The sequence below is a fragment of the Anabrus simplex genome, chromosome 2 (assembly GCF_040414725.1).
Source record: "Anabrus simplex isolate iqAnaSimp1 chromosome 2, ASM4041472v1, whole genome shotgun sequence".
NCBI lineage: Eukaryota > Metazoa > Arthropoda > Insecta > Orthoptera > Tettigoniidae > Anabrus > Anabrus simplex.
The window spans coordinates 1,087,281,037-1,087,298,378 of NC_090266.1; the positions used below are offsets into that span (position 1 = coordinate 1,087,281,037).

Here is a 17,342-nt window from a genome sequence, read left to right on the forward strand (position 1 = left end):
TTAAGCTTTTGAGATACACTGTAGATACGCTAATTTTAAAAATTCACCCCCCTTTTTCAGTTCCCCTTAAGTGGATGTTCCGAAGAAAATATGTATGTTTCTTTACATTTACAGGAAATTCCAAATACCAGTTTTCAAATCTGTAATATGTTACGTGTCTGAGATAATTTGCAGATATAGTCTTTAAAAATTCACCCCATTTTTCACTCCTGTTCACCCCTATTCATCGGATTATCCAAAAACACAGAAGTATGCGTTTCTTTATTTTCAAAGGATTCCAAATTTCAGTTTTCATGTCTGTAACATCTTCAGTTTTTGTTATATAAGCCTCCTCCTAAAAGGTGTTTAACCACTTTTCCCCTTTTTTTCACCCCTCTTAACGGGATTTTCCGAGAACAAAAATATATGTGTTTCATTATTTTTAAAGGAAATTCCTAATACCAATTTTTACGTCTGTAAAAATTTTAAAGTAGTTTTGGCTCGGCGATGATGAATCAGTCAGTCAGTCAGTCAGTCAGTCAGGACAAGTTATTTTATACATATATATTGTTACCACATGTTTGGTTGTCTTATGATGTAATCATTTCACAGTGTTGTTCCTAGACTGTGTGCAGCTGATGTGTGATTCAAGCATGACAGAGAGGGGTTTCCGGCAGGGATAAGTACCTCGAATGCTTGCGATTTTTATGAAATAGGGAAATATTGGATGGTCATTGCCATCAGCCATTTTGGAACTTGAGGTTTTGTTTTGATCCATTGTGTCATTATTAATTTTCATTGTACCTCTTCCTCCTCTAGTTTTCAGGTTAAATTTAAATTATCTAGACACTTTTCTTAAACAGCCATCATTTTCTTAGGTACTATGTTAGATTTTCTACATGTGTGCAGTGAATTGGAAGATGAAATCCTCAATTTGAGTGTTAGTTAGTCAATTATTGCCTAGAGTACAGTATTTCATAAGTCCCTCTAAGTCAGCCTCTATCTTGGTATTAATAAACAGTGACTTATTACTCTGTTGTTATTGTAGCTAGAGCTCATGAGTGTTAAATGTCATTTGCTTTACTGATCATGCAATGTCTGTTCTGTTTGAGAACATCATGGGGCGTACAAATAATAAAAAGTCCCATGAGGCAGAAAAGAGTCCGACTCATTGGCTGAATGGTCAGCGCCAAGGCCTTCAGTTCAGAGGGTCCCGGGTTCGATTTCTGGCCAGTCGAGGAATTTAATCGTGTATGATTCATTCTCCTGGCCTGGGGACTGGGTGTTTGTGTTTGTCCCAACACATTCCTCTTCATATTCAGACAACACACTACACTACCAACCACCACAGAAACACACAATAGTAATTACATCCCTCCATAAAGGGTTGGAGTCAGGAAGGGCATTCGGCAGTAAAACAGGGCCAAATCCATATGTGCAACACAGTTCACACCCGCGACCCCCCAGATGTGGGAAAAGCAGTGGAAGAGGAAAAAGAAGAATGCAGCAGAAAAGAAGAGAGAGAACTAACTTGTTATGAAAAGAAGATACAATAAATAGGTACCAATTAAAAGTTAATAAAAACATTCATTAACTGGCAAAACATTAGTACTGGAGTTTAGTTTTTCAAAACAGACCAAGATTGAAGACCACTAGATTAGGTTTTTAATTTCTAGTATTGTAAATCTTATTTCATAACAAATCTTTGCATGGACAAGTTGCTATAATACCCTTATGAAAACATTTTGGAATCTATAAAAATCTTTTCATCCAGCTACTTGGATGAATGGTTAGCGTACTTACCTTCAGTTCAGAGGGTTCTCTGTGGTTAATTCCTCTAGCTCAGGGACTGTATATTTGTATTCATCTTAATACACACCCGTTCATTCACTCAGAACACACCATATTACCAACCACCACAGAAACACACAATAGTGTACACATAGAGTTGATGTCAGGAAGGGCACCTGGCCATAAAACTATGCACATCAAGTGCCAAACTCTATAATTGAAAAAAGGTCACAAAGAAGAAGATGAGAACTTTCTGCTTAGAATTAGAAGCAATCCTTACAACAAGATAAAAGAGATTATATTCAGCAATCATAAAAATTGACTTTAGTAAGGATAACTGGAGTATAAGAGGATGAAGACCAGGGTTTAAAACACAGAGTGCTTTAGTATTACTTTGGTTAATAATGACGAATTTTCCATACTTTATAATGTATTTAGTTTTGTACACTTGCATTTTTTATCATATACATTTCAGTATATACATCACTTGTATCAGCTGACACATACAATGTATGGGTACAATTATGAAAGTATCTGGAAATAAAATGTTCTAGGAATTAGCAGCAGTATTTTATTAATGATAACATTCATCTTGGGACTAAAGAAAGTAAATGTTTTGAAACATAGTCCTAGAGCTATAAATGTTATATTGAATATGAAGTTTTGCTTGTAACTGAAGGTACCAGTGCACATGTAACGTGTACCTTCATATCTTCTGTTAACCTTGTACAGTATTTCTTAATGTTTACATTTTATACCTTGACTATTACAATCTGCTAATGATTTTAGCCTTTAATGTACAATACAAGGGGTACTAAATAAGTTATCTTCTTTGACGTAAAGTATATTCAAACCAAACTGTTTCTATACCAATAAGAAAGATCAGGCTCTTACAGACTCTCAACTATTTGGCTGCTTCATCCTCACAAAGAAGACAAGATCAGAAAAGTTTTCCAAACTCCTGTCCATTTTTTCTATGCAGTGAAGTTATACCCTGGGGACATGTAAGCAAGAAATTTATCGTGTTGTGACAGTAACACAGACTTTCATTTTCTATTTTCTAGGGACAGGTAGGTACATGAGGTTATAAAACGTTACAGGTGTCTTAACTGACATAACAATTACTTTGGTTATTTAGTTCAGCATATTTAAATTCAAAATTCATTTCCATTATTTGAAAAATCTGCTACTTTCAAGCACCCAAAATTTATTTCAACTTCTGCAGGGTTGGAACAGTCATACAATTAATTCTATTTTTAATGTACATTTTTTGGACATTTCTATTGTTAAAATTTGTCACATAGGAAGGAGATTAAGAAGCAAAGAAGTGATAAAGTTCAACACTTAAAAGAAGATTACTTTTCTAGAGTCACATGTACATTCTCCATTTATTACTGGGAGAAGTTCAAATAAGAGATTTCTAAATTTTTTATTCTTTGTGAAAGCCCACTGGATGATACTGCCTCACTTTCCATAAAGTGTACCACTAGGATTTTCCAGCTGCCACAGACCATGTAGTTGGACCTCCATTCCATGACTTGAGATTATAATCCACAATGGTATCTTCACCCCTGTACAAAAAATAACCCTCAAAGCATTCACCTTTGAGAAGCACTGGAAGCCAGAACTTATCATCAGGCCACATTTCTTGATAAGGTATATCTGTTTCGCAGAACCATTTTGGTGCCATTTCTGAAATTACAAGCATTATTTTAAAAATCTAATAACAAAAGTACAATGTAAGTAATTTACAATAATTATAGGATTTCATACATTTCTCAAAGGATTCCTGTCATTTCTCAGAATAGGAAGGAGATTAAGAAGCAAAGAAGTGAATTTGTCTAAAATGTATAGTGATACAATAATGTTAGGCGGTAAAGTATGGCTCCAAAAAAATTAGCGTGAGAGCCTAAGGACGTTGTGGTCATCAGTCTCATTCTTACCGAGCACATGAATAACCTTGGGTATTTTAATGTCTACTAAAGAATGTAACTGTAATTAATTGGAACCAGCAATAAAAGAGGCTTTAATTGAGGTGTTATCTCATGATTTCCAAGAAGTGAATAAAATACCTGGGAAGAAATCAAAATTCACAGTTTAAAAATAATTTAAGTGAAAGCCATTTTCTTTTCAGTTTCAACTTAAGTAACATAAATAGAGTTGGGTCAACACCAGTTTCTGTCGATACTTAATACTTCCGATACTTTCGTTCTTGAAATAAAGTAGTAAAATACAAATTTCTAAATAGGTTACAGTATTATTTATTAATTAGGCAATTTTATGTTTACACTTCAATACGTATATAATTGTAAATTCAAATATATTTTGGTATGCAGCTTGTAGTTAGCTATGTATATTTCCACAAACCAAATGTTAAAGAAGTATAAGCCACTATTTGCAAATAATCAAAATCAAATTAATGATAAAGCTGTAATGTAATTGTGCTTTAATAGTTTTGTTAAAAAAAATACAAGAGTTCTCACTCTATTGAGGTCCACCCTACTTCTTTTTCTGTCAAATATGAGTCCTGCTATGCTAAACAGTCTCTCAGAAAATACTGTTAATATTCATAAATATTTCATAGCTTGTTTCTGCAGCTTTGGAAACTTCATATTTGTTTTCTAATAATCTTAAACACTTGAAAGGAAGGATAACAGATCTCCTTATGGGTATGTGGTGATTTCATTTTCAGAAATGTTAAGTGACAATTAATTTTATGTGTCATTTTCTTGTATAATGCTGCCATACAAGCACCACATACCAGACATGGTTAATATGAATTAAAAAGAAATTAAAAATCATAACTATACTATATTTAGAAAGGATTTATGTGCAAACTATAATTTTGCCAAACACTTGAATACACAAGCATATTAAAATAGGAGTTACAAGTTTACCTCTTCAGTTGTACACTCAGGACCTTTCCACTAATTAGCAAGTTGCAGCAGTGAGAACACTTGAACCAAGAAAAACTCATTCTTTTAAGTGGGGGGGGGGGGGTCCAACGGCATTGTGATATAACAAGTTTCATTCTCTTCGATGTCTCTGTAATGCATATTAATTGTATCGAGTAATGACTGTCTTACTGTTATAATTCCTGATTCATTCAATTTTTAATCTGTTTCAATGAACCATTTTTGTGCCATTTATGAAATAAACAAAAAAATTATGACTTGCCACGAATCACAGCCACTATTTCCACCTGTGTGTCTCACTTCTTTAAATGGTGTCACTTCAATGCACATATCCTGAAGTTTACAATCCTGGTCGACAAAGTAGGTAGTCGTTGGCTGCTGCCTATATCAACAAATCCATCATAATAGCTATGCTACCTGCATTTTGGAGCTCATCTTTTATTTGTGTTTCTACCTTCCTGATACAGCTCTGGGAGGATGTCATTTGCTATATATGCTTACGGGTAGGCATAGTATATTTAGATTCAATGTACTGAACCAACACCTTAAATCCTTAATCTTCTACAATGCTAAATAGCTGGTTGTCTTTGCACATCATGTAACCTGTTCTCCTTTCAATCGACTATCCCCTGGTTTAAATTTGGACTTTCCATTCAGAAAAGATGTGAGAGCAGGTTGGCTAGTATTTGATTACTGTGATAATGATGATGACAATGACTTTGAGTGGAGGCTATTTCACTGCCATTTTTTCACTTGTTGCACTTTCATTGTTTCAATTTTTGTTTTATGGAATATTAATGTTCAGAAAAACAATTTTATGAACTTCCAGTTGCTAGTGGTGTGAGATTTTCCTCCTTGCATGAAACTCTTTTTACAAATGTGGCAGGGGCAAGGTTATCACCAACAGGATACAAGTGAAAATAGTTTCGTGATAATGATGATTCTTGTTGTTTAAAGGGGCCTAACATCTAGGTCATTGGCCTCTAATGGTATGAAATGAGATGAAATGTAATGACAATTTAGAAGTCCAAAACCCTCCGCTGACCAGAATTCAAAATGTGAGGACGAAGAATGGATGGATGGATATGAATTTAAAACAATCAGTGGATCTGACCTGCAATGTTCCACATTCCCAGAAACTAACGTTAAACAATAGTATTACTGACCAAGGGACTGCTTCTAAAGTACAATATTGAATCGATGGTGCTTGTAGTCTAAAGGGGTCCAAAGCCCAGGTCATCGGCCCCTCATAATGGTACTCATCGCTAGAAAAGTAGAACCATGGTATTTGTCACGTTGCGGTACTAATAAAAAATAGCGCAGACTCGCAGTATTCCACACATTATTGTACTACTCACAGGTAATGTAATGGGCACATGTAACACAGACCTATGGTATTTCTCACATTTTGGTGCCATTTACAGGCAACGCAAACCTATGGTGTTCCTCACATAAGTGTACTAACCACAGGGACTAGTACTATCCTGTGGTGTTCCTCACATAGTGGGTACTAATCACAGGCAAGGCAGACCCATGTTGTTGCTCACCCATGGTGTCACTCATATAGTGGTACTAATCACAGATACTGTAAAACCCAGCCGGAAGCACACACTGTCACTACTAATCACAAACCTATTTGTACCTAACATAGTGGTACTACACGCAAGTAAAAGCGACCCATGATGTTCCCTGCGTGATGGTATTAATTACAAGTAGTCTCATGGTTCTAATTCGATCATCCCTTAGACGCCCTTTAAGTCACCTCTCACAACAGGAAGGGGATACCGTGGGTGTATTCCTCGTCTGCATCCCCACCCACAGGGGGTATTCAAAAAGTATACATTATGAAATGCACTGGCTTGTTTGTTCCTTCCAAACATGAACTGAATTGAAATTTTAAAACAGAAATCTAAAATCAAAATCAGGTTTCATGCTAAAGGAACTAACATTTTTACAATAAGTTGCTTCATTGCTTGTGATTTGAAAGTTTCAATAGACCACAGGATTTGTTTACTTAAAGTCTCTGTTATTGGTTACACTCAGAACTAAATTATTTTGTAGGTGGAGTATGGTTTTTCCATAGCTGTCGAAATTGATAAATAATGCTACAAATTAGTGCAATATCACGTTCCAAAAATATCTTCCTCAAGCTACAATACGGCATGTTTTATTGCCTGGGTACATGACTTTTAAAGAAATTTGTACTTCAGGTATATTGGCACCAGAATATATGTAGAAATTTGGAGGAAGATCCCTTTTGTTATGGGATCAGTAGAGCTATAAATGAGCCCAAATTTTGCTATATCTGCTACCTGCTATTTTGAAACTTATGAGCTGAGACATTAATTTAAAAGTATGGTATTCTATTAACATAGTATCATGAGTATTGAAGTAATGAAAGTATCAAGAAACCATCTCTAACCTTTAAGTTTTTCAGTCTGTCAAAACTAATGCATGATTAGGAAAATACATTACAAGAAAATATCTGGGAATTAAAACATTTAATTAATAACAGAATGACAGGTTTTGTTCCTGAAGGAATATCACCAGATTCTATCAAATCACTTTTATTTTGCATATACAGCATAACCTCAATATTTAAAAAAAATGTTACTGATTAATAGTCCAGATTCAGGATGTAGAAAGAGGATGGGTGGCATACAGGGATGCTGTAGTAGAAATGGCAAGGGAATGCCTAGGAACAACTGCATGTAAAGACAGGCAAAAGCAAAGACTTTGTAGAATGAAGTGCAAATGTAAGAAGAAGGCGCATCAAAAATGGATCCAAACAAGAACTGACATAAATAGGGAATTATATTTAGATGAATGAAACAGAGCAAAACAAATCTTTGTAAGGTCCAAGAAGAAATAATGGGAAGATTTTGATAATAACCTGGAAAAGCTTGGCCAAGTGGCACAGAAAACTTTCTGGACTGTACGAATCTTAGAATGGGAGGGAAAAGGGAAATTAATAGTGTATTGGGTAAATCAGCTGAACTCACTGTAGACACTATGGAATTTTCTGCTTAAGTCCTGGACACTGGAGTTTATGGGGAGGAGAAAAAACTACGTAGCAAAATTATGCTCAAGGAAGTGGAAAGGATGGTAAATAAACAACATTGTCATAAAGCAGCAGGAATAGAAGAAATTAGACTTGAAAAGGAATATAGTGGGAAGGCAGGGATGAAATGATTTCAGAGAGTAATAGGATTAGCATAGAATGTCAGTAGGGTACCTTCCGGTTAGACAAAAGCAGAAATTTTAGCTATCAACACGCAAGAGAAGGATTGCAACAACTATCAAGGTATTTCATCAGTATACCAGACAAGGCATTCACTGGCATTTTGGAAGGTAGTAATAATATAATGGCGTATGGCCTCCAAAAAGGCCTGGTGCAAGTCTTTAGAGCTGACGCCGTATAGGCGACCTGAGCGTCTATGAGAATGGAACCCTACTTGAGATGAATTATAGTGATGAAGACGGAACACACCCCCAGCCCCTAAGTCATCGGAATTAACCAATGAGGGTTAAAATCCGCGACCCCGCCAGGAATCGAACCTCGGACCCCTCTGGACCAAAGGCCAGCACGCTAACCATTTAGCCATGGAGTCGGACTTTTGGAAGGTGATGAGCAGAAAGTGGATTTTTATGTCCTAAAATATGAATTTTTTTTGTGTGTGCCAAAAACCTAAAAAAATCTGATAAAATGTTAAAAAATATTCTGCTTTAAAAAATCACATAACCACTCGCGTTCAAACATGCTCCTTAAGGCAAATGAATGTCTGTATGGAAAAGTACAGTATGGTATATTCATTTTTGATGTGCCAGAGTAGATATTATGGTATTTAGGAAAAAGTTTTTTTTTAAGTATGGCAAAAACAACGTATCATCTTTGAAATATTTTTACCAGTTCGTATTCGCCAATCACTCGCTGGAATATTAGTTTCTAGATGTAGTTTCAGAATTGCAGTGAACAACAATCTCCAAATTGTCCGTTACAAATACATGCTGATTATCTCTAAAGAACGCCTTATACTGCGACAACGATCACTCCACATCACAGGACATCAGATGTGCATAGGTAAAGAGAGGAAGTCACAAAAACGAACACCAACAATTTCAACAACATCAGCATCCTACCATACTTCAGCAACTTCGCACATTTTTTAAACCCTCTGTTTTTCCAGAACAAATGTTGATATTTGAGCTTTAACATTCCCTGTACCCGCCAGACCAGGAGTGAATCAGTTTATTTCAACAGCACGCAACTCCTTCACCGTATCGTTCAACAGGTTAGTGGTCTTTTCAAGTATGTCTATGGTTTTACGCAAGAAATTTAGATTGGCAGATATAAACGCCAAATCATTTTTCAAAGAGCTGTTTTTCAGTAATTCATTAAGAATATCAATTGATGGCACATCATTTTTATCAAGTGCATTCAGAACAGATGTGGAACTTACAAAATTATCAGCATAATATACCACAGTGCTGAGCTAAGGTAGCCCACCGCATGAAAATATGTAGAGGAGGAAGTGCAAGACCTGGGTTTTTCCCTTTAAACAGATTGATACTTGAGGGTGCTTTTCCAAAGACTTTTTTGGCATTAAATACTAAATTTGTCCACTTTCGGATATCAAGCTCGTACTGTCTCGCATAACCTGTGTGGAGCATGAACTACGCAAGTACGAGTATCATTTTCAGAAAGCTTACAGAAAGGCATTTGGCAGACTTTTTAATGTAAGCTGCACTATCAGTAAGTAGATGCAATACATTGTTGTATTTTGCCACCTTTTGGCCAAAGTAAATGCATGGTTTCATTTTTCAACCCGCACTTACTGTTTTACCATACATAGGCAAAATAATACTTTTCCTCTACATATTATAAGTCGCAACCTTGTAACTCGTCTTCACCTTCGACACTGTTTTGCAAGTTAAGACACAAGCATTTAAGGTGAATCACTCTTTCAATAAAAGGAGAATAGCAGCAGACACTGAAGGAAATATTTTATCGTAGAAATTCAGACAAAATCACTTGACCACAGGAATGATATACAGACCTGAACAACTAACTTACTCTTACAAGTGACACAATCCCACTACCTTCTGTTGGGGAAATATCTTTCCCAGTGCCAGTTTAATATACGGTATTCCCCATCACCTTATCTCCCTGTAATTGCTTTTCACTGACATTCTGCTTGCTTGTTGTTTAAAAGGGCCTAACATCGGAGGTCATCGGCCCCACTGACATTCTATAAACAAACCTGAACAGGCTGACTAGTGCGAGCAAAGTAGAATGCTAGCAAACTCAATCATGGAGGGAAACAACTTGTGCAGCAAATCACTGTTTAAAGGTAACAACGTATCCGGTGACCAGCATGTCTTCGAACTTCTGAAGGAAAGTCCATAAATAGCCAGAACATTAAAAAATATGATGTTAGAAACACTGTTAAAAACAATAAATTAATCTTAAAATATGAATAAGAGCATTACTTTATAATATAGAAGCATTTTAAATTTTACTGAGTAACAAATATTGCCAATGTATGTGCTTATGGATATTCTTAAAATATGTACAAATTTGTGAAAATATGTGTTTTTACGTGAAACAAGATTAGGTTTTTACACTTGGGGATGCACAACAGGAATAATCATCTTTGAAAATTGTGTTAAAACATCTGCAAAAAAAATTGTAATTACATAAAAATCCACTAACTAGTGGTGAGTAGGGAAGGAAAGAAGGAAAAGGAGCCATTAAAATTGACACATGGAACTTGAAGTACAGTAATTAGGAAGTGAATTGGATATGGAAATTGGTAGAATACAACCCGGAAGAGTGTTCTACCACCAGGTACAGAGTCTTATATGGAACTAAGATGTAACATGAAGGCTAAAGAAATAATGTACAAGGAACATTACGTACCTACACAACTGAAACTGGACAATGAACTTAGAGAGAAGAGATGAAGTTCTTGAGGAGTATGGCACAGAAGAAAACCAAAGAAAGAGTGAGAAATGAAGACATATGAAAGGTACTACAAGTACAAAAGCTAAATAAAAAACTGGAGTAAAACAGACTGAAATGGTTGGGGCATATCAAATGGATGTATGAATAAAGAATGCCAAAACAAGCACAATGAAGAATAGTATAATAAGGCAAAAGAACCTGTTGGATGACAAATGGTGGAGAGACAGAACTGAGTGGAGAGAAACCAAACCTGACCCCCCCATTGCCATCATCACCACCATCCCCCAACCAGTGTCAGTTGGGAAACGGGAAGCTATGATGATGATGATGATGATGATGATGATGATGATGATGATCTACGTTTCCAATTGTATATCACAATTAATTGAAGATCAGTGTGGGGAAGCGCAATCTTCAATCTGATCTGTTCAATCTCTCCATACAGTATATTCAGCTGTTGTTGCACCTCACTCTCATATTTTACCCAGATCACAACATTATCGGTAAACATCATTACATTCATTCTTGCACTGCCATAAGCTACTCTTGCTGCCTTCATGACGTCATCCATCACCATTATGAAACAGTAAAGGTGACAACACACTTTCTGTTTTAGACCAGCTTCAATTCCAAACCATTCGGTTTTACCCATAGCTTTCTTGACTCTAGTGCATTGCTTTACCATTGTTATTAATTCCTTTGCTGTACCTCTCTATGTAATGCTTTCCCAAAACTTTTTGTTCTAGGGATAATGCCATAAGCCTTCTCCAAGCCATTAAAAGTTATCACCATTTCCCTCCCATATTCCCTCTTCCTTTCTATATTCCATCTCAGAAAGAAAATGGGTTCTACTATTTACCTACCAATTTTGAATCCAAACTGCTCATCTTGCAACTGTCGTTTTAGCGACATAAGGATGGGAAAGAGCTAGGCAGCCTTTGCCTGGTGTGAAAATAGGAAGCAAACGGAAAACGATCCTCAGAGCTGCCGATAGTGAGATTCGAACCCTCCGCCGCCAAACGCAAGCTCACACACCATCTTAAAATAAACGGATACTTTTAGTACTTTTCACCTAATTGCTAATAATAATTTATTATAATTATGCTTCATGTTCTATATATTACCAAGTATGAATTTTAAAAATTCTTGGAACACTGGCAGTTTCCACAGATAACTGTAGATAGCTGACCTGTAAAGCCGTGGTCCAGACAATTTGGTTCTGTATTTTACCTCTTGTGTATTTGAAAAATGTAAATGTTATTGGTTTTATGTGTCATTAACAGCATTTTTTAATGGTTTCCAGAGATGCTGAGGTGCTGAAATTTTGTCCTGCAGGATTTCTTTTAGGTGCAAGTAAATCTACTGAAATGAGTTAGACGTATTTCAGCATCTTCAAATACCACCGAACCAAGCAAGTATCAAACCAGCCAAGTTGGGCTCAGAAGGCCAGTGCTCTAGCGCCTGGGCTACTCAGCCTGGCCCTCTTGTGTAGACCATCCAAGTAGAATGGAGGAACTATTTAATACATCCATTTGGAGAATAGGAGATTTGAGCTAAAGTCCAAAGTGTGATCACATTTTCAGTCCTTATACCTTTAGTAATGCAACAGTCTGTTTCTTTGTTTCTCAGAGTAAGGAAACTGATGTTTTTCTTAGAATACCCTTTATAGATTTTCTTTCAGTGGCAGCTGGTCCAAATGGAGCAGGGAGGGCTCAGGCAAAGTGTTTACAACTATTCTACAGGCTATTCTATTTAGGCTTTACTGTAGTATACCTATTTATAGACACATTTTAAACGGCCCTTGCAATTACTGATCAAAATTTTTATGTAAGCTTTGTCTTTTTGGCAGCCTCAAAATGGGGGAAGCAGAAATAAATGCATTTCAATAATAATGTGTTTAGTTTCAGGACTATTCTCTGTTATCCAGACTTTCCTCCCAGTCTGATGGCGAATAGCCACAACTGTATTTTTGCTGTGAATTTTAAACTGAAATTGAGTCTCTGGTGATTTTTGCACATCGAAAAAAAAAAAAAAAAAAAAAAAAAAAAAAAATAAAAATAAATAAATAAATAAATAAATAAATAAATAAATAAATAAATAAATAAATAAATAAATAAATAAATAAATAAATAAATAAATAAATAAATAAATAAATAAATAAATAAATAAATAAATAAATAAATAAATAAATAAATAAATAAATAAATAAATAAATAAATAAATAAATAAATAAATAAATAAATAAATAAATAAATAAATAAATAAATAAATAAATAAATAAATAAATAAATAAATAAATAAATAAATAAATAAATAAATAAATAAATAAATAAATAAATAAATAAATAAATAAATAAATAAATAAATAAATAAATAAATAAATAAATAAATAAATAAATAAATAAATAAATAAATAAATAAATAAATAAATAAATAAATAAATAAATAAATAAATAAATAAATAAATAAATAAATAAATAAATAAATAAATAAATAAATAAATAAATAAATAAATAAATAAATAAATAAATAAATAAATAAATAAATAAATAAATAAATAAATAAATAAATTACATACATAAATAAATAAATAAATAAATACTGCACCCATAAGCTCATTGGCCTAATGGACGCATTAATTAAATTATTATATATAAACTTTATTGCGCACAAGTTGTGCAGTATTAGGATAATTAATCAATACAGAGGTCTATGATTGATTTCACACGATTTTTACACGACAGTACGTGATATCGGTCACAATGTTTATCACAGAGTTCACATATGCACATCGAGTCCGGGTCGTGGTATGTCTTCGACCTAAAGATTTTGAGATGGTAGCCATGGACTGCCATGGAATTTACAAAATGTCTCAGCTCCTGGTTTGTGCCGGTCCAGGCTCTGTTCATCATGGCCTCTGAAGAGTAGAACTCTGGCCATATCTCCTTCTTTTTCTTCTCCCTCTCTAACTGCAGTTTCTTCCAGTTCTCTGTACAGGGCAGATTGAATTTCCATCTCAGGTCCTCTATTAGAAATGTTTCTCTCGTGAGTTCGTACGCTAGTCTTGACTTGGTGTACTTTGAAATTCCGAGGGCTGGTTTCAAGAATCTGGCTTTCACTTTTTCCATTCGTATTAGGTCTTTATAGCTTAATTTTTCCCATGTTATCTCTATTCCGTATGTTAGAATAGGAACGATTTTGGCTTCAAAGAGGGCTATAGCTGTTTCCAGGGAAAGTTTGCTTAATGGCATGATGTCATAGATGGCTTTGGTTGCGGCAGCTGCTCGTTGTGTTGTGTGAATTCTGAATGAGTGTGCTGCTGTCTGGACCGTTACGCCCAGATATTATTGAAATTCATATGTGAATACTGCAGAAAGCAGGGAAGAGCTGGCAGTTTCACAAAGCACTACGCAGGCACCACACTGGCTGAAAAATATCCCCTGAAACCACTTTAAGTCATGTATAGGAAATAGGGTGGCTAAAAGCTTTCTCCAATAAATGTTTATGATACCGCTGAATATCGAACTTTCTACAAGTTTTCTCACGGGAAACCGCAGTAAGGAATGCGGTGCACCTAAATTGTGTGACAAGGACAGAACGAATACCTGTCACCCCTTGGCAGAAATGGTTTCACCCACGCCAATGTGCGGCGGTAAAATTCTAGCCAATCAGAAATTCCGAAATTAAACTATCCTACACCAGTGGGAATATTTATACAGTATTTCGCGATTTGGTGTCGGAAGAAGTAGAGAAATACTGCGTCCTGATCTGCAAATAATATTTAAGGAATTATTTACGCGAATACATGATTAGAAATTCCATAAATAATAAGTTTTCAACATGGTATGGAAGAGTGGTTTCGTCCGGGAAGCTGAGTGTCATAGCAGGTAGGTGCCGTGCTGCGAGTGTAAATAGGCCCTATGACGCATTTCAATTCATAAAATAATCTACGATCATTTCTGATAGCGCAGTGTGACATGTGAATCAAACCAAATTTTGGAATACTTGGAGTACATTTTCTGAACATTCAACCTACGGACAAGTGAAAAAGTGATCCAAGGTGCAATATCACTACGCCACATCCCCTCCAGTGGGACTACTTTGAGGCGGGGGTGTGTGAATTTACAAAACCGGCAGCTACAGTATGCCGATACACCAGTCTTAGTTGAAATTTTGGTGTGTACAGGCGACTCTTCAGAAGGTACAGCACTAAATGACGGCCATAGCTTTGAGTGAGTAAAGTCTTTGATCAGACAATGTACAGTTGGGGAGAACTTTTATAATAACATCAGGTCATAGGAAACATTCAAACACTTATTACAGTAGTTATGACGATGATGTTTATTTTTTATAAAATACTTCCTAAATGAACACTTAATGTGGTGAGCACGGCGGAGAATGCAGATGAACAATGGGACATTTCAGAACAATGTGGTTGTACAACATTTCCTTAGCTCACACGTAACTTATGCACTAGTATTTGGATGGAGAAATTATTATTTTTGGAGGACTATATTTGCATAAGATTTCTCTGTGACTTACATGGGAGCATTGCAATCAAATTTCCGCAGTCTATGAAAATTACTGTTTCATTGGAGACATTGGGACCGAGCATTAGTTGTGTTAATTACAGGGAGAATCTTGTTTACTACTGGGATATAACGGGACCAGGACTGTATGTCCACTTTCCACGTCCGAGTGAGGTGAATGACTGGTAAATCCCTTGTATAAACAAACTGAAGGGGGCGAACTTGGGTGATATGTCGTGAAGGACACCAGGCCAGGTAGTTTCGTTCCAGACTATGAACATCAACTCAACGGGTGCTAATTCATATGCTGTGTAATTTATATTTTACTATAATTGCTAAGAGTGCGTGTGTTGCGATAAATCTTACGTGTGCTACACAAATATTAAACATGGATCCTAATCGTGTGCACGAAGTGTTAAATATTCTCAACAAGATGTGGAAGATGGAGTAGATCAACGGAACGGGGGCTAAGGAGGATCCAACCTGCCTCCCAACACCAAGGTAATGAGCATGTTATAATTTTGTAATATGTAATTGAGGACGACATGAACAATTCGTGGTCAATTTTAGGTCTGTAAATTCATGTATTCTTGTATATAAAAATTTCACGTGCTGGATGGTGTAGTTACGTTTTAGCCGTCGTTTTGCAGTAAAAGTTGGGAGGGAGACCAGTACAATTACATCTGACGACTCCGGATGTTTTTTTTTTGCTAGGGGCTAAACGTCGCACCGACACAGATAGGTCTTATGGCGACGATGGGATAGGAAAGGCCTAGGAGTTGGAAGGAAGCGGCCGTGGCCTTAATTAAGGTACAGACCCAGCATTTGCCTGGTGTGAAAATAGGAAACCACGGAAAACCATTTTCAGGGCTACCGATAGTGGGATTCGAACCTACTATCTCCCGGATGCAAGCTCACAGCCGTGCGCGTAGAGGCGCACGGCCAACTCGCGACTCAGGATGTAAATGTCATGGTGTCAACAAAATAATAACAATAATAATAATCACAACAATAATAACAATAATAATAATAATCTGATAATATTCGTATTTTCTCTTGAATTTTTCTCGCACATTTTATCTGAATCACTTTGACATGAGTTTATTTGTTTTTGACGTAATATTGAATCCCAATTTTCTGTAGATATTTCATGCCCAGTGTAAATTTCAGATTTTAATGTAATAATAATAATAATAATAATAATAATAATAATAATAATAATAATAATAATAATAATAATAATAATAATAATAAAATGTGTAATGGAGATATTTTGATTCTCGTGGATGCTGCCGAGCTATTATTTTATTTAACTAGACACGATTACGGCACATCCAATTTTATTTATTCAGTGATCACATTTTAGATAACTGTTTTCTTTGGATTTCACATCCTTATTTTGGTAGTGTAGCGTTTAATACGAGATTTTCTTTTCTTTGGGAGTACGCGAAATCGTGTTTTTCAGTAGTCGTGTATTTGACAGGCAATCTTGTTGTTACCGTCATAACTAAAGAGGGAAACATTGCCGGTCAGCTCTGATAATTCATGGCAGCATGTGAATGCGAGATGAAAGATCAAGGTATGTGAACAAAGAGGTAGTAATGTCCCTGATGAGAATAATCAAAGAAATGGAGAATAGAGGCTGGAGAGCCATGTCGTATAACGGTGTCGTATTTATGAATATGTGAACGACACAATGAATTAATAAAATATTGGCCCGTGTGGAAATGGGCGAGGCTACGTTGACAAGTAAATGCTACGTTGAGAATAATGAAGTGAATATGAGGATTGAAAGGTAATCATTTTAACTAATAGAGTTAAATCTACGACGACATATGTGATAATTGTAGGTGGAAGGCTTATATGTTCAAATACTTTCCAGGGACGACGTAACACTCGGAAATATGTAAATCAGAGGCCGAGTTGAGACATGAACAGAGCGAGCCAGCAATGTGTAATTTTGAAAGTCATTTGTGATCGTGATGATGTGTAATTTTCTTAGTCATTATTCCTTAAAGTTGGGAAATATCATGTCCAGACATTTACGTCTGTTGTCAGGAGATTCCCGCCAAATCCACCTCAGTTGGTACCTGAATTTCGGTTTGATAGCGATTGTCTGCATTTTTGATTTCGCGTGTTTTATTTAATTTTTGATAGGCAGTG

General features: G+C 35.6%; 1 protein-coding gene across 3 annotated transcripts in view; it reads right to left on the bottom strand.

Moving 5' to 3' along the window:
- Positions 1-2,213: 2,213 nt before the first annotated feature.
- LOC136863781 (oxidized purine nucleoside triphosphate hydrolase) overlaps positions 2,214-17,342 on the bottom strand; it is a 122,169-nt gene continuing 107,040 nt past the window's right edge. For all 3 annotated transcript variants that reach the window (XM_068225904.1, XM_067140133.2, XM_068225905.1), the window contains exon 4: positions 2,214-3,462. In XM_068225904.1, the coding sequence (XP_068082005.1) occupies positions 3,257-3,462 (206 nt within the window). In that variant the 3' untranslated portion in view covers positions 2,214-3,256. The remainder of the gene's footprint in view (positions 3,463-17,342) is intronic.